The 25,769-nt window shown below is 32.2% G+C and overlaps 1 protein-coding gene across 3 annotated transcripts in view; it reads left to right on the top strand.

Moving 5' to 3' along the window:
• Positions 1-25,769, top strand: part of LOC140431420 (ATP-binding cassette subfamily C member 4-like) — a 116,163-nt gene that overhangs the window by 70,761 nt on the left and 19,633 nt on the right. For 2 of the 3 annotated variants that reach the window (XM_072519345.1, XM_072519347.1), the window contains 4 exons: positions 3,896-4,027; positions 4,083-4,264; positions 11,854-12,233; positions 21,220-21,447. In XM_072519345.1, the coding sequence (XP_072375446.1) occupies positions 3,896-4,027; positions 4,083-4,264; positions 11,854-12,233; positions 21,220-21,447 (922 nt within the window). The remainder of the gene's footprint in view (positions 1-3,895; positions 4,028-4,082; positions 4,265-11,853; positions 12,234-21,219; positions 21,448-25,769) is intronic. The other variant, XM_072519346.1, reaches the window with a different exon arrangement.

The raw sequence follows: 25,769 nt of genomic DNA, 5'->3' as shown, positions 1-25,769 counted from the left end.
GCTAAAGTCCAGAAATACGATGTTTCTACGCTAGAGTCTTATATTCAACTGACTGTGAAAATGCGTTGGATGATGAGTTTGCCACTACAAATACAGATGCATTACCAATCCTAAAAATAATATGAAGGATCGTTTTACCGCAAGGTTCATTTTGGGGTACTCTCCCCTATAAATAATCATAAATCAATATATATATATATATCATCGTCAGCCTCTCTCAATCCACTGCTAGACATAGGCCTCCCCTGTTTGTCTCCAAAGTGTTATATCTTGTGCTTGCTGTATTCAGTTTTTTGTTGTCTTCTGGCAACGTGTCCAGCCCATTTCCATTTTAAGTTACAGCTTCTTTCAATGACGTCTATGACTTTGGTCTTAGCTCGTAGATCTTCGTTTCTAATCCTGTCTAGCAGAGTGGCCCCTATCATTGATCGCTCCATTCTTCTCAGCGCTACTCTTAGTAAGGTCGAAAATTTTTTTCTTCATATTAGTTGGGATGTCACTCTTAAAACGTTCCTAAGAGCTCAGTATGCTGCCCATCCTTGTATTATTCTTCTGGAGACTTCGGTTGTTTAATTGTCCTTACTTATCTTAATTTCTTGACCCATATATATATATATATATATATATATATATATATATATATATATATATATATATATATATATATATATATATATAATGGAATGGTATCTATCGCAAAACAGAAAACCAAAAAGCGTATATCGATGGAAGGCGTATATACGTATTTGTGACTATTGGTCGTCTTTAGTACGGTGCAGCCAAGTTAGAAAAGGACCATGTTAATTTGAAAAAGTATCACTACAGGAGCAATGCGACCAATTTGTGACATTAGAGTTAGAAGACCTTGATGGTTTCTAGGGCAACAACTAATAATAACCACGGAGGAAGCTACAGCTACCTGGGGAAAGGAATGCCAAACGTTAAAACGTTTAAAACAAATTTAAAATAATAATGCGAGTGAATAATATCCTTCTCCATTTGTATTAAACGTTTCAACGTTTTGCATTTCTTTCCCCAGGTAGCTGTAGCTTCCTCCAAAGTAAAAATGCTGTGTAAAGCATAACCACTCTGATGTAGAGTAGTCGCAAAAAATAAATCGATAAAAAATTAGATAAAAAATTAGTTTTATACTTAAGGTTTCTTTCTAAATACCTTGTGCTCTATTTTCCTTTATTCTTAAATAATCGCCTTTATTTACTTTCTTTGAGAGACTCAAGATATTCTATGTAGGTACCACAATTCGTAATTATTTTTCGTGACAGTCCGTCTTAACATTTCTTTTCTTGTCTAAGGCATGCAATAAGGTTTTGTAATAGATATTTTTGAGGAGCTGGCCTATCACTACTCGTATAACCCTACTCGTAAAACTGGCATTGCAATTATAAAAAATGACTGAAGTTATACAGGGTGTTTCAAAAAAAGGTAACCCTGTCTCTAGGGTAGGTAAAAAACTGAAAAATAATTGGGGTTTGCTTAATAAAAAATTTTTGTAACGCCATCCGTTTTCAAGATACAGGGCGTTGAAGAAAAAAAAAATTTACGCATTTTTTACGATTTTGCCGAAACTACTAGCAACATTGTAATGAAATTTTATACGAATATGTTTTGGAAGCTGATACATCCCATGAATTTGTTTTTATATCTGATTCTCATAGAGGGCGCTAGTTACACGGATCGTACTAAGTATTAGTCAATATAACTTTCTTAAGAGTATAATTATTAATCAAAATTTCAAGTAAACTTAAACATCATTTAATTTTACACGAAAAAGGTACTCTTGGTAAAACTCGATACTGTGTACCGTTTTCGGAATATTTTGATTTGAAAATTATGAAGTAATAATTGTTGCTGGTATAAAATAGTTAGTAATTAAACAAAACTCACAAGAATAAAATTAAATTAATGACTAAGAACATAAAATAAAATTTAATTACAGTAAGTGTTCAAAATGCCCTCCGTTTTCGCGAATACACAAGTCTATTCTTTTTTCTAAAGATTCCATTAACCTTCTAAACGGTAGGGGATCAGCTATGATGTCATTAAATTGACGTTGAATTCTTTGTTTCAATTCTTGGCGTGAATTTACCTCTGTAGCATAGACTTTTTCCTTAATATACGACCAAACTGCGTAGTCCAAAGGGTTAAAATCGCATGACTGAGGAGGCCAATGAATCGGAGCTTCTACACCTCTTCCAATCCATCGATTCGGAAAATGATTACTCAACCAATTACGACACCTTCTATCAAAGTGTGGTGGAGCTCCATCGTAAATAAAAAATAAAGATCTTCGCTCTAGCGTTAAATCTTCTAATATCTCGAATAAGGAATTTTTTAAAAAATCAAGATACATATCACCATTTAAATTTCCAGGTAGAATATGATAACGTATTAATTTGTTACCTAAAGTTGCTGCCCAAACATTAACTTTAAATGAGTGTTGGTAATGTGATACCCTTTTGACTCGTGGATTCTCATCACACCAGTAGTGTGCATTATGGGAGTTAAACATACCTTGTCGCGTAAAGGTGGCCTCGTCCGTAAAAAGAATGCATTTAAAAAAATTTGGATTGTTGGCTGTCCTTGGTTACAATGTTTCACAAAAATCCACTCTAACCGGTAGATCAACTGGCAAGAGCTCTTCGACTTGTCTGTAATGATAAGGATGTAATTGCTGTTCTTTCAGTGTCCGCCAAGTACTTGAAGAAGAAGTATTTGTTTGTCGTGCTATATTCCTTACGCTAACTGTTTGATCTTGATCAAGTAAATTTAAAATATTATTTTCTTTATTAATTGTTCTTGTTGTTCTTGGTCTACCAGAATTTATTTTATTTGGTCTCACATTCCCAGTTTCTCGACAACGTCGTTCAACGGCTCTAAATGTTTTTTTACTTGGTAAGTTTCTTCTAGGAAACTTTTCTGCATAACGTGTCACAGTTGCACTAGAACATCCTAAACATTCGCCTAAGGTTAATAACATGTCAGTGTATTCAACATTTGAGTACATTTTGATTTGATTTTACAAATAACAAGGTTTCAAAACTCTAATTATTGTTGATTTATCGTCATAACAATCAATAAATGTCAGATTTCCATGGCACACTTGGAGAAAATAGAGGTATACCTATTAGAACTTTATCATTACTACCAGCATCAATTATTATTACTTCATAATTTTCAAATCAAAATATTCCGAAAACGATACACAGTATCGAGTTTTACCAAGAGTACCTTTTTCGTGTAAAATTGAATGATGTTTAAGTTTACTTGAAATTTTGATTAATAATTATACTCTTAAAAAAGTAATATTGACTAATACTTAGTACGATCCATGTAACTAGCGCCCTCTATGAGAATCAGATATAAAAACAAATTCATGGGATGTATCAGCTTCCAAAACATATTCGTATAAAATTTCATTACAATGTTGCCAGTAGTTTCGGCAAAATCGTAAAAAATGCGTAAAATTTTTTTTTCTTCAACGCCCTGTATCTTGAAAACGGATGGCATTAAAAAAATTTTTTACTAAGCAAACCCCAATTATTTTTAAGTTTTTTACCTACCCTAGAGACGGGGTTACCTTTTTTTGAAACACCCTGTATAACTCCCTCCTTGGAATAGATTAGGTATAAAACATTAATAATTTTCACGTATTAAGTAAACTACATCCCCTTAGGCAAGATACACTTAATCAAAAAACTGCATGAAAACTAGTAATGTTTTTTAAGAAAAGGTTTTAAGAAATATAAAAGATATATCTAGGAATTTATCTACCTTTGCTATTAAAGTAAGGTAAATTTTATTGACAATATAATAGTTTAGAATCTAATCAATAAGACGTTTTACTTTACTTAACTAATTATTTTCCATATTATAGGGAACAATAAGTAAAACTTTAGATCGCGACGAACTCACCGAGGAAGATTTTCAATACTTAAATTCCAAGGTCTCCAAGGAGAAGAATCATTTTTCCTCATCTAATATAAAACCATTTGCTGATGAAACAGACGTAAGTCTTACTTGAAAATATGTAGAAGTTATATATTAAAAAAAAATATTTTTAGCTCAGCAATTACGAATTTGAACAGTCACCGGTTACTTCAAATAGACAAAAACGTGGCTATTTTGATACTCTTGCAGGTTTTCTAAAAGTATCTGAAAAGAAATATGTGGTGGAAATAGTTCTAATTCTTTTTGGAATAAGTCAGCTTTCTGCTGGTATATCGGATGTTTGGCTGTTACAGTGGTAATATTTATAAATATGTGTGATATTAAAAAGTATTGAATAGCGCCAAACAGTACTCTGCCGTCCTCAGGAAAAACACCGCATATGCAAAAATTATGAAAACTTAGTTGGGCGCGAAAATTAGATCTAGAGAGTTTATATTATATGATTATTTAAGAAAAGTGCAGTTTTGCAAAAATATATATTTTGAAAGAAATACTAAACCTAGCATCTACGAAAACATGCGTGGAACTAAGGAAGAATCCCGCAACTACAGCATTACTTAGGTAAAACCCCGCATATACCTGACGGTGCGTGCAGTTAGTACTGTGTCTATTTTAAGAAAAACACGATTGCGGTGTTTTTGCTACGTAATTGGTGCGATTTATCAATTTATTTAGTTTCTTCTCAACTTGTGTATGGTGCGGTTGTGTTAGTTTGTGTCTGCTTGTTTGATCAAGTAACAACGTAAATTCTTTAATTTTAAAAAGCGGGTAGGTTAAAATTGAGGATAGTTTGGAAAAAAAAAAAATAAAAAGCAAGAAAATAGAAACGCAAAAAAAGCATTTAGTAAAACCACCTTGCAACATACAAATGTGTAAATTAGAATGTTTACAAAAAATATCAGAAGAAAGAAGAAGTGCTATTAATAACATGTATTGGCAACTAAATTGGATGGAGAAAAAAACATTTATCCTTAATTACTTGTAAAAAAAGACATCAAAAGAAGGACAACAGGAACTGAATCTTCTCAAAGAAAAAACACGTTCAAATACTTTCTAACAATTGAGACGGAAGAAAAAATTTTGGTATGTAAATGTTTTTTTTAACAACACTTGGTTATCACCAGAAAAACGATTGGCCAATCCAAGCATTTGTCAGACAAAATGTGTTTCAATCGTCTACTCCCATCTGTTCTAAAAAAGATGAACGTGAGAGGGCGGCTTGTAAAAGTAAAATATCTACTCTAAACCTTGATACACATATAGAAAGTTTTAATCGGGCAGGTAAATCTAAACCTGCCTAGTGATTTAACCATACAGGACATGCACAAGGATTATTTAGAAACCTATCCTCATAATAAATGCTCGTATAAGGTTTATCGAAAGCATCTTAAAAATAAAAACGTATCTCTCACAAACCTGGGCAATTAAGAGTGCGAACTGTGTGAAGCATTCCAACTACACAATAAAGAGCATAATTCTGAGAACTTGAATCCAGCATGTAGTGAATGTGATAGCTGAAAAGAACACATTCAACGTGCCAGCGATTGAAGGGAATTATACCGTTTGGATACAAATGAACCAGATATATCAACGACCCTTAAAGTCTCTGTTCACTGACAAAAAGTCATAATGTTACCAAGGATCGATATGTTTAAGAAAGCAATATTTACCCAAAGAATATCGACATTCAATGAAAGCTTTGTACCCCTGGGTTAAGGAAAAAAAAACTAAAAACTTTTGCATGTCTATGGCATGACGATACTGCTGGACGGGGAAAAGAAGAAATAATTAGCTCATATAATGATTTCTTTTTACATTACAAGGATATTAAACATTTTTCCTTTCGGTTGCTTACTATTGAGGAAGATAAGGATTAATAAGATAATTTCTTTATATATTCATTTTTTTTTCTTTTGTGTTAAATAATAAATAAATATTTAGTAAATCATTCATACACTTATTTGCTTGTTTAATTATATTTTCTTTAACATTATGCTAAGAAAAAACACCGCATAATCATAACATCCGTAGATGCTGTAGTTTTACTTAGCAATTCCTAACTTACTTACAATTTTTTCCCAGTATCTGCCATAGTAAGCATAAAATTAAGATAAACTACTGCTTTTCATTTAAACATATCTTATTCACATATTTATTGATTAAAAGTAAAATCATTTCTAACCTCATTTTTGTAACAATTTTGACACTTTTTAAAAGTTGCAGATTCTGAAGTACATTTACTCATTATTATAAATACTGCAGATGCTGTGGTTTTCCTTAGGAGGGCAGTACTCTAGTCGTACTCGTACAAAAAATTACGCAGATTTAGGGCAGAAACACCACTTATGACCACTTTAAGAACTTTTTTATTATTGTTCTATTAAGAAACATGTAGGATTTAAGTAAAATATTTCCGCTCAATGCCATTTTTACTTTCGATTCAGCTCTAGGTACTAGGATATCAACTAATCATAAAGATTCAGTTCTTAATGAAAATATAACGTTTTATATTTTGAACCACAAAATCACTGCTTTTGGCCATCTGTTTCTAAAAATAGAGATACAAGTTGATATTATATATTTGCTTAAATATTTATTGAACTACAAAAATAGCCAAAACACACTAAATTTTTGGTAACACAAATGAGCAAAAGCATTGAAAAAGTTTATAAATAGTGTTTATGATTTTCATATTTGTTCATAAATGTCTAGTTGTCCTGAAAAAAATGCTCTTAAATTTTTTTCCTTGTTCCTGGAAAATGGGCTCGGGTAGTTGTCCCAATATGTCGCCTTAATCTATACTGAAAACGTGATTTTCTATAGGACAAAACACAGTTTTATCTTCACTGGCACTTTTGAAATATTGTATGTCTCATAAGAATATTTATAATTTTGGCAACATATTTATATGTTGTCGTCCGTCGATCTTTTGTTTTGTTTCCATGAAATTAACATCGTCTCCACTACTACCGGTTTTCTCCCAGTCTTCTTGTTCTTCTAAAGGAGAACCTGAATCTAGATCTTGTTTTTAGGTTTCGTCGTTTTAAGTTTTGTTGTCTTTTGTTCCACGTTTTCGATATTTTTTGTGCCTTCATCTGTTTTTCATGCTCTCGAGCCTACTTCCTTTCTTATGTTTGTTTTCTTTATCATTTTGAAGTTTCTCACATTCTTCATGATACTCCAATCACTTATCAGATGTGACTACACTTGGTGTGTATTATTTTTAAAAATTTTTTCTTTGAGTCCGGTTCCTTTTGGTGAGGGAAGAGGCACATTGTAAAATACTGTTAAGGGAATCGGTTTTTGTGCAAACAAATATTACGTTTGACTTCTTCTAAAGCCAATTATACGGAATCCGAAAGTCAGTCATTCTTTAAATATTGGCAACCTACACTTCTTAAAAAAAGGTGGTTTCATTCAGAGTCCAACAGAAGTTTTATTAAAACTATTAATAGGCTAAGGTCAAATCATGCTCTAATACCTTCAAGAATGTACAAAATGAATTTAGCAGACACTCCAAACTGTACTTGTAGTAAATATGGAGATTTAACACATCCTATTATGTGTAAACCAACAGGGAAATATTACATGTTTATATGAAAACTTACGAAAACTAAATGTCTGTTTCCCATTTCACATAAATGAATTAATTTTCTTTGGAAACGTATAAATCTATAATTGTATTTATCAGTTAATAAGAAATTGTAAATATAAACTTTAAACAATATAATGTACTAACCATAGAATTAAGGTTAAACTTGTAAGCAATTTGCGAACATACCAATCATGTAATAAACCTTTTAATACGAAAAAAAAATAAAAAAATAAAAAAAAAATAAAAAAATGAAAAAAAAATAATAAAAATAAAAATTAAAACTTACATTTAGTACTAACATAATAGTCTGGTCAATTGGCTATGCCAAGGCCATAAAAAAAAACTTCTACCTTATCTGGACGAAAACTGCTATCCATCGCAATATTGCTAGTAGTCGATTCGGAACTTGATCGTTCCGAACAGTGAACATTTTTATTTGGATTTTGGATTGAGATTTTAAAGGAGAGATAGATTTAGGCGTATGTAGTCTTCAAAAGCCGGCAAATTTTTTTTGTGGAGAGGTGAATTTAAGTTCAAACGCAATGTGGCAGTTTTAGTTGAGTTAATCACCGATTTTTTGTGTTGTGCCTTATGTGGGAGATTTGTAAAGCAGCGTTGCAAACATTTCAGAGGTCCACATGGTGTTAAGCAGAAATGTTTGAGAGGCCGAGTTTTAAAGATTACATTTTTTTGTCATCCAGGATAATCCGAAGCCCGAATCCAGTGTCCAACTTCCAAAGAATTGTCCATTTGTGTTCCCTTGTCACTTCAGACCAATTTGCAGCTTGAGTGAGACACAGTTATGTTTGTTTGCAGATTTTTAGTCGAATTCTAATCCCAAAAACTTCTTGAAGGAAATACATCAACCAGTGTGATATTAGGTACTTTTTGTTAAACATTTTTTTAAGTAAAAATAGACATTTTTCATTAAAATATAAAAAAAATTGCTTTCATGTCAAACTAAAAGATTGTAATACTTAAATAAAATTATAAGTTTTAAGAAATATAATATATTCATATAATGCAAATAAATTTAATTAATGTTTCAAAAAGGTTTAATATTTAATTTCGACATATGACAGTTAGTATTATTTTTTTCGGACATTTGGTACATAACCAGAAATTTGAATTGTTTTGTTTAAAGGTTAACCTCAATCTAAGCTCCGTTGAAAAATCTAGATATTTTCATTTATAATAATAATTTTAATTCCTAACAAGTATGGCCCAAGTATGAGCTTGTTGTAAATCGTTACAAATAGTAACAGCAAATATGTAATGTTTCTCTCTAAACCAGCAGTTGTAGAATTATTTCTGTTAAAAAGAGTTTTCCCTTTTAATATTTTTTTAGGAAAGAAAAGCCTTCCTTTTCATCCAGCGAGAAAATTCTTTAAACGGCGTCCTTTTCAAATAGTTTAGGAACCTTCTTGTGTTGTTTTGCCCAGGAAATCTATGTAAGTATTTTTTGATTTATTTCTTTGTAGTTACCCCTTCTAGACCCTTTTGTTCACTTACTTATGAGCCAGTTCTCCAACCAAACCAAAAGTAGCTGTTCGCAAAAGTTTCGGTTTGTTTGCTTACCCTATCTTCAGCTCACTAATTGTTCAGTCCCCAGTTTCAACCTCCTATAAGTAATACCCAATGTGGTAGGCAAAAATAACCGCTACAGTCTTATATTTTCAAACAACATTTTCCACTTTTGTTTTATACTCGTAGGCGCAAACATAGAGACATCTAAAGGCTGTAGGATAGAAGTAGCATTAGGAGACAACGCTATTAAAATAATTTGATTTTCACTTCAAAATTCAATAAAATATAGGGTCAGGTGGAATGTATGTCCATCTAAAAAGACAGTCTAATTACAGTACCACATTTTGGTAATTACAGTACTAATACAGTACTATTACAGTAACTAATAATAGTAACACATTTCATCCATTTTATAGATTCTTTTCGGATTGTTTAATATACTGGTAGCACTCATATCGCTTAAATTCATATGAACCTCGTCGAACCATTTACGTATTTTCTCTTCAGTTATTACGCATCTACCATCGTGAATATATTCTGCATTCTTCTGGCCCAGAAGTTCTGGGAAAGTTATTTGTGCGTGCCTGTTAAGGAAGCTATAATACCATTTTTTGTCAGGGCGCTTATTGACAAAAAGAGTTTGAATATTTGCCTCTGGAACAAGTTTTTGTACTGAATTCAGTAATCCGTCTTTAGCAATTGGAAACCCTATCTTTCCAAGTTATTATCCATTTAACTAGGAGGTTTTTGGTATTTTTTGGTAAGAGTCGAATCCACAGTGCACTGAATCTCTTAGAGACTTTCCGGATATTTTATTATTCAAAGTAGTTCTCAGAACTTTAAATTCACGACTGGTAATGGCCACAGTCATTCCTTCGCATATGGCATTTAAAGCTAAATTTACTTTTGAAGATGAGTACTGTAATTTCGATGTTTTTACCTGTTCTACTCCGCTTTTATTATTCGTCAGTGCATTTGGTATTGTGACTAAAAGAAATAAGATAGGTATCTTTATGTAAACATGCTACATTAGTAAAAAAGTAAACTGGCCAAATGTATATTTTATTTACCTACTTGTGGCCAGCAGGTTGGCCACGAGTAGGTAAATGATAATTTTTGGTATCCACTTATGGCCTCCTTCATTGTTTCAAATGTCTATTAATTATAATAAAAAATAAAAAATATAAAATAAAAAGTGTCTATTTACTTTATTTAGCACTTCCAGTGGAGAAAAATTATCATATAGTATTGAATTGAAAACGATGATTTCAGATATCTTTCTTAAGAAAATTCGTTAGTTAGCTTCACATGTGCAACATACTACCACTTAAATATCAACAATGAAATAATCAGATCAGTTAGATAGGTTTCTATCACTGTTCCTACTTACTACGGAATTATTTGACGTTTTAGCTGCTTCACACTTCTTGGTTGATGGACGCCATGCTTATTATCCTACCAATCATAGTGAAATGGTCATAAACGGGGTAGTGGCTATAAGTGGTGCGTCTACCCTATATACATATTTATATACTTCCATGTCAAGGTTGTATAATTGTGTTTTCTTATACTAATTTTTCACTAAACGGATAAAATAAAAATAAAACTAATAGAATAAAAACTTCTAAAACTAAACGCTACTATCAACGGGTTTTAAAGTATTTTGAAACTCGAGTCTATTTAGTAGAAACGGTCATGTTGTGTTCCTTATTGTTGGCTTACTAGTCTGAATACAAATATTGTACCAAATTTGTTGTTATTCTGGCTCTAAGAATTTTTCCATATTACTCACACGTTTTAGTAAAACTTACTAGATTATGTGTGAAGGTTAATAGAGGCCTTCCGGGAACATAGAAATTTGTGGTTTTCAAAAGGATGACAACTATAAAAATGGAATTAAAAAATGGATTTACCTAAAGAAATTGCTAGTTGTTTGACACCAACTGGAAAGAAATTAAATTAAAAATTAAAAACATAATTTTACAATTTCAACGTGAAATAACGAATTCTCTATTTATGTTACGAATAATAAAAAAAAAAGCAAAAATCTAGTGCAGGACAGCATTTTACACTCAAGTGGTTTGGTTATACAACAAGTTTTATGCATGATAGAAATAAACTCTTTTTCCCAAGGACTTCAGTACCGACCAGACAAGTACGAATAAAAAAATCTTTTTCTCTGAACATGTTGATTGGTTATTAAAGAAAAAACTGTATTTGGATTCCTAAAATAAGAGATTTGGATTTGTTTCAGTATCGCTTTTGTTTCAAGTGCGGGAAAATTAAAAAACAAACATAAACTCAACTGTCGGTTTAGTGGAAAACCGCCATTAGATTTCTCATTCGTTTTTCTAAAGCATTTGACATATTACCAAACAAAATCTTTAATTGCCGGAATTTTGAGATATTTCACGAATTATTTTCTTTCAATAATCAACTAGCGCTATTCTATACCAATCATACTTAAATCCTCTTGGCGTAATAAATCGAAGCGAGGTCTAGACAAACTTTTCATATTTAATCTTTCCTGTTTACTATATTTATCTCCTTCGGCTTTTATCTCCCACTTCTTACTCGAACTTGGTACTCAGACATTATTTGTAATGATTTTACTTGTTTTCTAACAGACTCTTTAGGTCACCAAATTTGTAGTTGATATTTTGCACTTTCTCTTTAGTTTTTAGTATTCTTTTGTTTGGCTTGCTGTGTACTTTAAAAATATGATTTTGAATTTTGTTCAACTTTATAAAATTTTATTTTAGGATTCGACATTCAGCCAAGAATTTTACACATCAACTATTTCCTAGAAATGAGTACTTATCCCAAAATAAAACTTCAGCCAGCCGTACGATATATCACAAACTAATACAAGACTTCCTATTCGTATTAGACAAAAATCACACCAAATATATCACAGTGATTGAAACCGATACAAGCGAAGAAACCAAAATATTTGGAATTTATGAAAAGGATCTCTACATAACCTTGTATGCGGCATTTATAATTATCTGCATAATATTCACCGTTGTAAGGTCCCTTCTGTTTCATGCACTCTGTATGAAAGCATCAAGGGTATTGCATAGTAAAATGTTCGAGAAAGTGCTGTTTTCTCCAATGAAGTTTTTTGAAAATTACCCATCAGGTTAAGTATTAATTTTGAATTAAATGCAACTATCTATATTTATTTTGTTAATTAAGGCTTTTTTCTAAATCTTCGACACTATATTAAACTATACGATTTTGTATAATTTATAGGATGTTTAAAAAACTTTTATATATATTTTATTTAAATTCTTTAGTTTACAATATTGGCTAATGTGTATAGGGTTATCCTAAAAATGAAGCACAGTATTGAATATGCAACTTTTCTGTAGATTAGCTAATTTATAATAAATTTTCATTTCAAGATTAGTTACTCTATGTAATACAAAATTAATAAAACACAAATCATATTAATCAACAGATGAAGTAAAAATTACTATAGTTCATTTAATATGAAAACAACTACAGCTAATATTATTTTTTATTACGTACAAAAACTATCTGTATAATAATCTGTGAGGACATACATCTGTGATCTCTGAGGATTAATGCAAAGTTGAGATCCACATTAATGATAGAGGTGTTTTTTAAATCCTTGTTCACTTCGTTGATGTCAACTTGCACTAACTTTAACAGCCTGGTATGCTAAGTGATGAAATTACCGCTCTGTTGGGTCAAGCTGTAAGGAAAATCACTTTTGTTTTTCAGGTATACTCGTATTTGTACGATTCCAATCATATTAATTAACACACTTTCAAACGAATACCTGTTGAATTTATGGATCCCTGCCGATACAACCTTTGAAGTGATCGTATTGTGCCTTGGCCGATAATTGCTTATAACAAGCCGATCAAATAATGTTACCTAAAGTTAAACATAAACTTCTATAATGCCTATTGTTATTAAGTAATCTTAGTGCTAACTTTGGAATTTTGTTTGTCATCCATATTGGTTTTAAATTTTTTGCCTCAACGTAATTGACCCTATATTTGACAGGTTTTATCAATAAAGCTAAAAATTAAGAAAATGAATCCTCAATTCAGTAGGTTTGTGGTAGTAACGCCATCTTTCATTTGTTCTAAAATTAATCACTCTGACTTTCTTACTCAGTTGGCAAAACACGCACCAAAACAGCTGTTATAATGTGCATAAACGTAATGCAATAGCGCCTGTTGTGTTTTGATGTGGTGAATACATTTTCAAATGTGTTCTACAATGCTGCTACTGATGCAAGGAAGGTTTTGTTACTTGATATAACATTTGTAGAGTCTAAAAATCAATTTTTCATAAAAAATGCTGTAAAATTTTCAATATGTCAGCTATTTTTAGGGTATCCAATTTTAGGACATCTCCTGGTAAAGTGCTATAAATTTGACATGTAGGTGTCAAATTAAGGGACACCTAACTATTAATATCAGACGTATGATTTCTGTATCATCTCACAGAAATTACGTATAGTTTTCCTTTTTTGATATATTTCATTATCAATTTTTTAAAAACTAATCTGACACTCCAGTCAAATTTAAGATCAAGGGGTGTCAAAAATAGATACACGAAAGTTGCTATATGAAAAATTAAAATAATTTAGTATTATTTTTTTAATAAGTAAGGATAACCATTTTTAGATATGCCTCACAAGGGAAATATTTATAGAAAATATTCTCAGGAGGATCTGAGTCGAGCTATAGAAGCCTGTAAAAATGGAATGTCTTTTGCTTCAGTAGCTAAACAATTTAATGTGAGACGTATTACTTTGACGTATAAAGTGTCAAGAAAATTTCCTATGAGATGCAAAAGTAGAGTGAGCACTTTATTAACTGAATGCGAAGAAATTCTATTAAAGGATTGGATAATAAGTGTTGCTAAAACCGATTTTTCCGTAACAAAAGATCCACTGTTGGTGGATTGTGAGAGAGTGTTGCTCTGCTTATGAAAAGGTCTAATAATTTTACAAATAGTAGGAATAGTAGACATTGGTTTGAATGATTTTTGCAGTGACATCAGGAATTAAGTCAACGAATGACCCAAAATCTAACAAGCTTTAAGTCTGCTGTCTCGGAAACAAATATTCGAAAGTGGTTTAAGGAAATCAATGAATATTTTGTTGCAAAACAACATTAAAAACACTTGCCCCAGACAAATATTTAATGTTAATGAAACAGCCTTTTTCTTTTCACCAAAGGACAAAAAAAGTCTTACTAAAAAAGGATCAAAAATAATAACACTTTTCTCCAATAAATTTTCGTTTTTTTTAGGCAATGCTGCAGATAAATTAGCTCCAAAGTAGCTTAATCCTTATGAATTTATTATTAAAATTCCCACAACCTCGATAGGCAATAGGACGCTCGGACTCTGGCTGGATGACAGCTGATAGTTTCTTTGAATTCATATCCAAGTATTTTTACAACGGTTGTTAAAAAATAACGTCCCATTTCCAGTTGTTCTATTTGTTGATAGCCGTAAGTCAAACTTAATCTTCAATTTAAGTGCCTTTTGTTTTAAAAAGAATATTCTGATAAGCTTTCTGCCTAACGCCACACATATTTGACATCCTATGGGTGTGGGCGTTGTTCATTCAATAAAAAGTGGGTGTCACAATTAAGTTCATGCTTGGAGATTAGAAAATAAAACATTAAACCTTTAAAAAAGAAGAATTATCGCCATTTCTTAATAAAAATTTGCAGTATGTCGTTGGTTCAGGGCAAGAGCAAATATAAGTATTCGACGTTAATGGTATCAATTTTTCCAAAATGTTGAGAAAAGAAATTTCATTAACCCTGTCAGATGTATAAGATGCATGCCCCTTGAAATCAAATAAAGTTAAAGATGATTTAATAGGTGCTTTAAAGTTATATAATCTTTTCTAGTCAAAAATTTACTAGAGAACTTTCGAACTAAGGTGAAATTGGCCAAATGGAATGAAAAGGTAGAAGATACAAACTTATTTTTTCTTTGGAAAAACACTTTGGTACAAGAAAACAAACACCCTAAAGGGGAGGTCTCGAATGATATAATAATAGACATTGCACGTGATGTTGTGTCCGAGAATATAAATTGGGAAGACGTAGGTATTGACACAGAGGAACAAAATATTTTAGATAACGGAGAAAACGCAGGAGTTATTAAGGAAATAGGAGAGGCAAGTGTAACAATATTAGATAAAGAAGATAATATTATTTTAGACCCTAGTAAGAAATGTGAAGAACAAACAGCGCACTATAAGACTATTACTAGTATAGATAGAGTGATAGAACGAAAAGATATAGTTTTAAAAAACAATTGCAAATATTTGGAGCAAACTGATAATGGGAATATAACCAAAATAATAGAAATAGTAGGAAACAAACAATAGAAGAAACGATTTTAAAGGCTGGGGGGAAATTAAATGTAGCGAGAAACTAAGTGATGAGACAACTAAAGTCAGAGAAACAAATTGGAAAGAAAAAGAAAAGGCAAAGTCAACTTTAAAAAATAGTGAGAAATGTAGCGCGCTAGCCAGCCATGAAATAACAGTTAATGGAGCTGAAACAATAGAGAAAGAAATCGTCGAAAATAATAATAAAGAAGTGATAGACAAAGCAAAGAAAAACAAGAACATAATTTTAAAGAAAAATAAGGATACTTTAGTGATACCTTCACCTTTTAAATTTATTTTGTTTTGGCCAGATGGAAGTACAAACAAAAAATCAGGAAGAGCCATCAAAGAGAAAGTTCGAAGTATATGTTCCTCAGATCAGTGGAAAATTATTATTTGAATATTATTTAATACATGGTATACAGCCAAATACAGGAACGTAGATTCCTTGTGGATTTGAATATATTATTTGAAACAAAAATAAGACTGAGAAAGAAAATGCAATTTTAGATAGAGAAAGACAGAGCGAGGAGAAAAACTTCAACTTTAGGAAAAAAAATCAGTAAAGAAACTTTATAAACCTAGAGCAGTCGTATTTGTGAAGAAGGATATTTTTTTAAATAAAAAAAATACTGATGATAATTCAGTCTGTGTCCAAAAGAAAGAAACTGCTCAAAAATCTGAAATTAATGTGACCAACTACGTTATAGTTCGCTATTAAGGTGAAAAATTCCCGGGAAAGATCAAGAAAATTTCAAATTACACTAGTTATTTGTTATTGCTATGGTAAAAAGTAGACTAAATTATTAGAAGTGGCCATCAGAGCCTTTGGTATTCTACAGAACAATTTTAGAAAAAATCAAGGTTCCAAAACCAATAAATAATGGAGGTATTTATTGCATAACGGAAATCGGAAAATATTGTAATTTAGTAAAATAAAAAGGCTGCTTTTCTCTACTTAAGTATCTACTTACCTAAATAGTAGATACCTATGTAGGTATCTTTGGTACGTTTTATTTTATACTTACGTATTTTATACGTACGTATTTTATTTTATATGTACGTTTTATAACAATTTTATTTTCAGTAAACATGTTTATTTACTTATCGTCATCATCAACCTGTATGCGTCCACCGCTAGACATAGGTTTCTCTCAGCTCTTTCCATCTGTCTCTATCTTGTGAGGCTTGCATCGAGTTATTGCTAACACGCTTCAGATCGTCAGTTCATCTAGTTGGTGGGCGTTCTCTGCTCCGTATTGCTTCTTGTCGTTGTCTCTGCTCTAAAATACGTTTTGTCCATCGGTTGTCTAATAATCTGGCGACGTGTCCTCTCCAGTTCCATTTTAACGACGCAATTTTTTCGATAGCGTCTATTGTTTTTGTTCTACGACGTATTTCTTCGTTTGGGATACGGTCTCTCAAAAAGACATCTGGTGCTTCATAGCTATCTGAGTCACGCGAATCTTATTTACTACCTTTTTGTGAGTGTTAATGTTTCCTCTCCATAAGTGAGTACAGTTAACACACATTGGTCAAAGATTTTCCTTTTGAGGCATATGGGTAGATCCGATTTAAATACATGGTTTAATTTACCAATCGCTGCCCAGGCTAATCCTATGCGACGTGGGAACTCACATAGTTGGTTATCTCTGGCCAATCGAATTTTATGTCCTAGGTACTTATACTATGTAGTCTGCACCTTCCCTGCACCTCAATACATATCCCTTACATCAACAGTAATATTTCGATTACCACCAGATTAGACATTATTTGCGCCTTGTTCATATTAATCTTCAGTCCGACCTCTAAAAAAGCGTAATATAACTTTTTAAATATTATTATTGCATCATCCATACGATTGGCTATAAGGACGATATCATCTGCAAATCTCAAATGACTGAGCTTCTCTTCATTTATGTTGATACCATGCTCGTTCAGTTGCACCTTTTTACAAGTATGTTCTAAAAGCCTCGTGAATAGCTTTGGAGAGACTGTGTCTCCTTGCCGTATTTGAATTTATTTGTTTCTTGTTCAGATAGTTTTACGCTAGCTGTGGCATTTTGGTAGAAATATTTAATTATGTTAGTGTAGCGATTGTTTATTCGGCATTCTGTCAATGCCTTTGACATTTGCTGATGGCTTATGCTATCGAAGGCTTTCTCGTAGTCGACAAATATCAGTGCCAGTGGCTTGTTGTATTCTGCAGACTTCTCTATCAGGTTCTTTATCACTAGTAAGTGGTCGTTAGTGCTGTATCCCGATCTAAATCCAGCTTGTTCTCTAGGCTGATAGAAGTCTAATTTACAGTCCAGTCTTTTTTTAATAAGTTTTTGTAAAAGAAAAGTTTATATATGTGTGAAAACAAACTGATAGGACGGAAGTTTTTTAAATCTGTTATGTCTTCTTGCTTGTGTAATAATGTAAGGACTGCATTATTTCATTGAGAAGGAGTTTTTCCTTCGTAGATGCATTCAGTGAAAAGCTTGGCCAAAGCCTGGATAATTTTATTTCTTCCTAGTTTGATCGCTTTGATCACTAGTCCGTCATCGCCAGGGGATTTAAGAAATTTTCCTGGTGTAAGAAGTTCAGCAATATTTGCCCTGGAACATTTCTTTGGCCAAAGCCATACTTACCTATTGATACCTTTGTATCATCATATCTAAACCCCATTTTCGCATTAAAGTCACCCATAATTATTACGTAATATGCTGGTGTGGCATGTAACCACTTTTCAATTTCTTCATTGGAGCATATATCTGGATTACCTTAAGGTTATATCTTGCATTTAGTTTGAAGATGAGATATTATCCTGGGGCTTATGCTGATAATTTCAATTATATTTTGTGTGTGTTTTCTATGCATAATGAATCCTACTCCACCATTTGAAGTGTCTTCTTCAACTCTTAAATGAAATACGTGTCCTGATTTAAGAGTAATTTGGGCTTCTTCTCTTCGTCTTATTTCACTGAGGCCGATGATGTCCTATTTCATGTATTTCTGCTCTTCCTCCAGGTCCATCATTTTCTGGTCTGATATAAGAGTTCTAACATTGTATGAAGTAATAGGCATTTGCCACTCTTTGTAGTAGCCTGATTTTTTACGGTGATTGGTGCGTGTTGGTGATTTGGTTTGCAAGTGGGGGGAGGAAAGGGTGGAGATGAAAATGCTTTGGGTTAGGACACGGTAACCCCGGGGATGGGAGGCTGGGGAAATCCATGACCTCGCGTGGGCAGGTGTACTATTCCTGAAGTGGATATATCCCCTGCGGGTTTGCAGAGAAGTACATACCCGCTACCCCTTATTAACTTATCACCTGACACAATTAGTATTATTAATCTTATATCCCTTAAGTAACTAACCTAAGTAAGTACAAAGACTGTTGACAACTAATTTTGAAAATTGTAAATGTAAGTAAAATATAGATACAAGCCAATGTCAATTTTTGGGTCGCTGTCAAAATTGCTTAAAATTTCATGTAAAATTTATGAACAAAATCAAAATTTTGCTGTAAAATTTGAGGTGACTATTATAAACTACTTTTAAACGATTTTATGTCTCAAGTTATCAAATATGGGGTCAATTACTTTACTTACACTAAAGTTTTTTTAACATGTTTGTTCTTTGAACTCTTTTTTTAACTTTTACAAAACTGACTTTTTTTTAAACTTTTTTTTTAAACTCAAACTGAACGTTTTAATCTATATGGTTCATAAATTAAGCTATTTTCACTACCATCATATTACTGCGTATCTTTTGTAAGGTAATCCATGTGAAATTTTTTTTGTATAAATGTTAGATGATGGGCGAACAGCATATTCCGTACTCAAGCTGCCATTAAACAAATGTGATGCACATAAGTTCGGTTATTATCTGGGAGAAATGTACTATGACTCATAAACATTCACTTAAAACATTACATAGAAGTATGCAAGATTTAAACGGAACCGACAAACTATTCGGTGGTGCTGTCTTACTACTCTCTGGTGACTTCCGACAGACATTACCGGTTATTTCTTTCTTTACATATGCGGATGAGATTAATACAAGCTTAAAAACATACTTATGTCAAAATGTCTGTGCAAATTGATCTATAGGCGTAAGTATTTTCCAAACATTTGCTGGATATTGAAATCGATAAAATAAAACTGCATCTAAATACACAATTCGTTAAACTTCCAGATAATTTTTGCACTTTTGTTGAGACCAAACATGAATTAATTGTAAGTGTCTTCCCGGCTATACTGAATAATTACTTGAATCATAATTGGCTCAGTGAGTGCGCAATTTTAGCACCGAAAAATGTTGATGTTAAAGAAATTAACTTCCATATTACCAGGTGATCTGATCTGATTTTAAATCAATCGACAGTATTGTTAATGATGACGAAGCCGTAAATTATCCAACAGAGTTTTAAATTCTCTGAATATACCAGGTATGCCATCACACAATCTTCATATTGTTCTGAAGTTTTTTACTTGTGGCATTTTAAAGTAATTACTATTTAAATGGGAATAAGCCACAAACTATTTCCGAAGTTGAAATTGAAACGTCAATAAACGTACTTTAACCTTTAATTGTGGCTTATTTCCATTTAAATAGTAATTACACAATCTTCAGTTGAAAATTGGTTCACCAATTACTTTGCTACGCACCTTGAACTCACCCAGAATACGCAACGGCACATGTTTGGTTATTACAAGTATCACCGGAAATATTATTGAAGCAACCATTTTGACTGGACGATTTGACAAAGAAATCTGTTGCCACCTGTTGAGATACTTTTGCCACGTATCCCAATGATACCCTCATCTACCATAATATAATTAAAAAGGATTTAATTTAATTTAAAAATATCAAATTTATTTCTATTACCGCAAAAAAAATTAACGAAAAATATTGTGTTCCAATTAGCAGTTAATTTTATATTACTTATATTACTAAAAGTGCTAATCCATACATTGCGCTTAACGTTTCGTTATATATTTACAAAACTGCGTCAGTCCATATATGTGAACAACAAAGCTGCTTTTAGAAGAAAACACAGTTTTTTAAATTAAAAGAAGGGTGTCGATTGAAAACATAGCATCTTCAAGTAAAGTAAAAGAGATAAATAATGTAAAAGACAACTTACATGCGAAGTAATTCATTCCTTTGGTTAAAAAACAACTCAGTTTTATAAAAAATTGGTCGTAAAAATCAAATAATCACATAGTGAATTAGTAGTTAAAATAAAATAAATAAATAAATAAAAATAAATAATTAAAAAGAGCTCACTAGGTCATGTCATGAAATTGTAACTTGTGAAGGTGTTTAAAATTTTTTCTCTGAGAATAATAAACTTGAATAATGATAATACATAATAACCCTTGATGTCAACTTATGATATCACTTATTATCACTGTCAGGATAAGAAAAAAAAAATGCTTACTCTAAAGCTTATGAGTGATTATGCTTTTGGGTCCCTTTTTACCCATTAACAGTTTCTTAACTAAATTAGACAAATGAAAATTGCAGAATTCATGTTCTATTCAGATTATTTTGATATTTTAAAAATATTAACATGAATGTAGCACTATATAAAAATAGTCTTATAGTTGAACATTTATTGTGAAATAAACTAACTAAGTAATTTAATAAATAATTTATTAGGTTATTACCAAAGATCAAGCCACGTTTTGGTAGACTGTTGCAAATGTTAAATTTGATATATGATAATCTACTTTTTCAGGCAAAATCTTACAAAGATTTTCTAAGGATATGGACGTAATAAACCAGTTACCACACAAGAACTTTATTACTTTGCAAATGTTTTCAGCGGTGTACGGCGCTTTGTTACTAATTATCTTCGGTATCCCATCTATGATTCTTCCCATGTTTTTAATTGCCATAATGATATATTTTTTGGTATCTTGTTTTGTCGCTACTATAAGAGGTCTACAGAGACTTAATAATAATAGTAAGTAATCATTAGACTTTTTTTTTAAATTATGACAGAATCCAATTAATTTTATTATTATGATTAAATATTTTAACTTTTAATAATAAAAACAAAAATGAATTTCTAATTTAAATTAAATTGTTTGATGCAGTTATATCTGGGTGAGTGGGTGGTCACAGAAGTATCCGGCCTGGCCCAGAGATGGCAGTTGTTGTTTGACATATCATTGCATTAGAAAGTACACAATAGTAAACAAAGACAGTTTGAAGACTCCACGTTGGCATCGTCTTGGCGGTTTGAAAATGTTGTTTAGTATCTGTTTGGCAGCCTTCGTTAGTGAACGTTTTCGGCGAATTTGTATAAATGAGAAAATTAGTCATCGTTATGTGATGCGATACTTTTATTTGAAAAACTTTATCCCAACCAATACAACAGCTGAACTGGATTTTACTCTGGGTGAGTCTGCTGCTTCGTTTAAACTAGTAAAATATTGTGTAGCAAAAGTTAAATGAGGCCATACGAGCTGCTCAGACGAGCATCGCAGTCGTCGACCGAATGATGTGACGACTCCAGAAACGGAGAAGAAACTCCACAAAGTGGGACTGGGTAATTATTGACTGAAACTAATCGATCTAGTGGACTTAGTAGCCATTTCAAGAAATACGGTACGTCTTATATTAACTGAAAATTTGGACGTGAGATGCAACATAGGTTACACGTTTACTTTACTCTATCAAAAACAGTGCCGTGAGAATATTTCAATTGAGTGTTTAGCAAAGTTTTACAGCAAAAAGCAAAATTTTGCGCTATTTGATAACCATGGATGAAACATGGATCCATCATTTTACTCCTGAGAAAAAAGAACAATCAAAACAATGGATTTAAAAGGAAGAAAAGGGCCTTCAAAGAAGGCAAAGACCGTTCGATCAACAGGCAAGATGATGGCTCGGTTTTTTGGGAGACGCATAGGGTAATTTTCCTTGATTATCTTGAAAAACGGAAAAACCATTAACGGCGAGTATCATGTGAAGCTATTGCGACATTTGAGAGAATTAATTAAACAAAAATTGCCATATTGGTCTAAGAAGAAAATGTTGTTGTATAAAGACAATATACCAGCTTAAAGATCTCTTAGTGCAATGGCCAAAATTTATGAAATAAAGTTTGAACTACCACCCCATACACCCTATTTGCCAAATTTATCCCCTTTGGATTATTTTCTGTTCGCAAACTAGAAAAATTGGCTCAGTGGTCAAAGATTTTTCAACCGTGAAGAAGTAATGTTAGCAGTTAATGGCTATTTTGAGGAGCAAGACAGTTCTTATTAAGAAAAGGAGGTTATGTTGAAAAATAAATAAATACGCTTCTTTACAAAATTTTTGTATTTTCTTTTTTTGAATTTTGTACTTCTGGGACCATCCATGAACGTATCTATAAAAAATAGTATACCCGTATTTAAAAATTCTGAGATAAATACAAAATTTACATTTACAGTCCGTCCCAAACCCTTCTTTCAGTGCGTCACTAATTTTGACGTCATATAGGATTTTAAGAATGTCGAGAATTATTGCATGACATTTTAGTTAAATTTGACAGTAGCAGGATGGTAATCTGTCTTTTTCTAATTGAAAATAATTTAAAAATTTTAATATTAGTCTTTGTTATTTTTCGATATATCTCGGCATATTTAAAATATTTTTATGACAATAAATACAAAATTAAATTTTCACTGTAAAATGTCTGATAATACTAACATGAAACTGGAATGACAATAATTATCATTTTATTAGTTGACATTGTGAAAGTACTGTCACGATCGAGACAGTCTGCGTCAAATTATATTTATGCGCAACATTGATTGGATATCTATTTAGCATATTCTAAACTCCAACCAATTATACATCCGTAAGTAGAATAGTAAAGAGAAGGATACTCTGATTTAAAACCCTGGTCCTCCAAGTTGGGGGTTGAGGCATCGGGCCAACTCCTCGATACTCGGAAAAAATCATCAAGGTTAAAAATTTCAGCAAAAAGCCTTGGAATTCGGACGGATTAAACTATAAACGAAATTCGCAAACTAAATGGATTATGAATTTTGGTGCTTGGAACATACAAGGAATAAGGACAAAACAGGAGGAGGTCTTCCGTGAACTGAGTAAAATAGACATCTGTGTATTAACTGAAGTAAAGAAAAAAGAAAGAGAAAATGAAAAGATAAACGAATACCTGCATTTCTATACTGGCGTAGAAAAGAAAGAACGAGCTAAAAGGGGAGGGTCTATAGCAATACATCAGAAACTGAAAAAATGTATTAAATCATGGCAAGAAATAGATGAAAGAATTATCCTCATGGAAATTAAGAAAAATGGCCATGAAATGGTGGTAATTGGAACATATGCACCGACGGATGACTCAAGGGTTGACAGCAAGGAAGAGTACTTTAACAAGTTAACAACTGTTCTAGGCACAACTAATAAGAAGAAAGAAATTTGGATCTTAGGTGATCTTAATGCAAGAACTGGAAAGAGCTCCAACAGTGAAATAATAGGGAGATATGGAGAAGACATTCTGAACGACAATGGTCAAAGATTAATAGATTTTTGCGAGGCACATTCTTTGAAAATATTAAATGGTTTCTTCCCCCATAAGAATATACACAAATTTACATGGACGCAGCCTACCAGGAATTTAAAATTAATAATTGACTATTTCATTCAGCGTAAAGATTCTAAACTAAAAACGAAGGACGTGAAGGTGTTTAGAGGGCCAGAATGTGGAAGTGACCACCATATGATTATTGCAAAAGTAATGGTGACATTTAAGAGAGAACAATCAAGTCACAAAAATGATGAAGTAACAGACATAGGAACAACCATAGAAAACATAAAATATAACCTGGAAAGCTTTAAACAAGATTTGACAAAGTTCTTATATAAAATTAGAATAGCTCAGAAAATAAAAAATATAGAAACAAGGGACTTAGACCCTGAAAGTCTGTATGAGGTAATTAAAAAATATATTCATGAAGCGGCAAATGAAGCACTGGGAAAAGTTGAAAATCCAAAAAAAGGAAAACCTGAATGGTTGTCAACGGAACTAGAAGAGAAGGTTCTCAAGAAAAAACAAGCATATCACATATGGCTTCAATCCAAAGATCCTCAAGACAGAGAAATATACGCTAAATGGAATAGAGAAGTTAAAAAAGACGTGGATATGTGTATGTGTATGTGTGGAGACCAGGAAATTCCTAAAGATTTGAATAAATATTATATAAGCTCCATATAGAAGAGAGGGAATAAAAGAGACTGGTCCAATTATAGAGGTATTAGTGTGACGAGCTCTGTGGGCCGGTTGTACGGCAGAATATTAAAGTAGAGGATTGAAAGACAGATACAAGATATTGAAGAACAAAGCGGCTTTCGTACCGGGAGATCCTGCCTTGATAATATATTTATCCTACGACAAATAATTAAAAAACGCGTCGAAAGAAGTAGAGAGACCCCATTTGGTATTTATAGACCTTGAGAAAGCATATGATAGTGTCCCGTTAAAGAAAATGTTTGAGGTCCTCGAAAGGTCCGGATTGGATTCGACGTATATCCGAGCGATATATAAATTGTACGAAAATGCAGTTAGTTGTGTAACAATTGGAACCGGAACCTCAAATGAATTTAAAGTCACTAAAGGCCTAAAGCAAGGATGTTGTTTGTCACCGACACTCTTTAAAATATACGTCCAAGAAGCATTGAGGAATTGGAGAACTACATGTAGATTTAGGGGCATCGAAGTGGGACAAGAAACTCTGTATACGTTGTTGTTTGCAGATGATCAGGTGGTGGTTGCAACCGATGAGGAAGATATAAATTATATAAATCGAAAATTATTTGAGGAATATGCCAAATGGGGGCTTACTGTAAACATAAGCAAAACAGAATATTTCAAAATTGGAGGAAATACCACAGATCTGAGGCTTGAAAACGCAGCCATAAAAGGCTGCAACCAGTATAAATATCTAGGAAGCATCATATCAGCAGATGGCAGAGTTAAGATAGATGTACAAAACCGAATAACCCAAGGGAAAAAATGCATACGAATACTGAATTCATTACTGTGGTCTAATAAAATAAAGATGCATACCAAACTTCGCGTATACAGAGCAATTGTAGAACCAATTACCACATATGGTGCCGAATGTTGGATGACAAAGAATGAACGAGATAAAGTACACGTTGTGGAAATGGACTATCTTAGAAGGTCATGTCGAGTATCGAGAATGGAAAGAATCAGGAATGAGGAAATACGAAACCGTACAGGAATTAGAGATACTCTTTCAGATAGAA

Source organism: Diabrotica undecimpunctata, unplaced genomic scaffold (genome assembly GCF_040954645.1).
Source record: "Diabrotica undecimpunctata isolate CICGRU unplaced genomic scaffold, icDiaUnde3 ctg00000716.1, whole genome shotgun sequence".
NCBI classification, from domain to species: Eukaryota; Metazoa; Arthropoda; class Insecta; order Coleoptera; family Chrysomelidae; genus Diabrotica; species Diabrotica undecimpunctata.
This window is presented reverse-complemented; position numbering and strand designations above follow the sequence as displayed.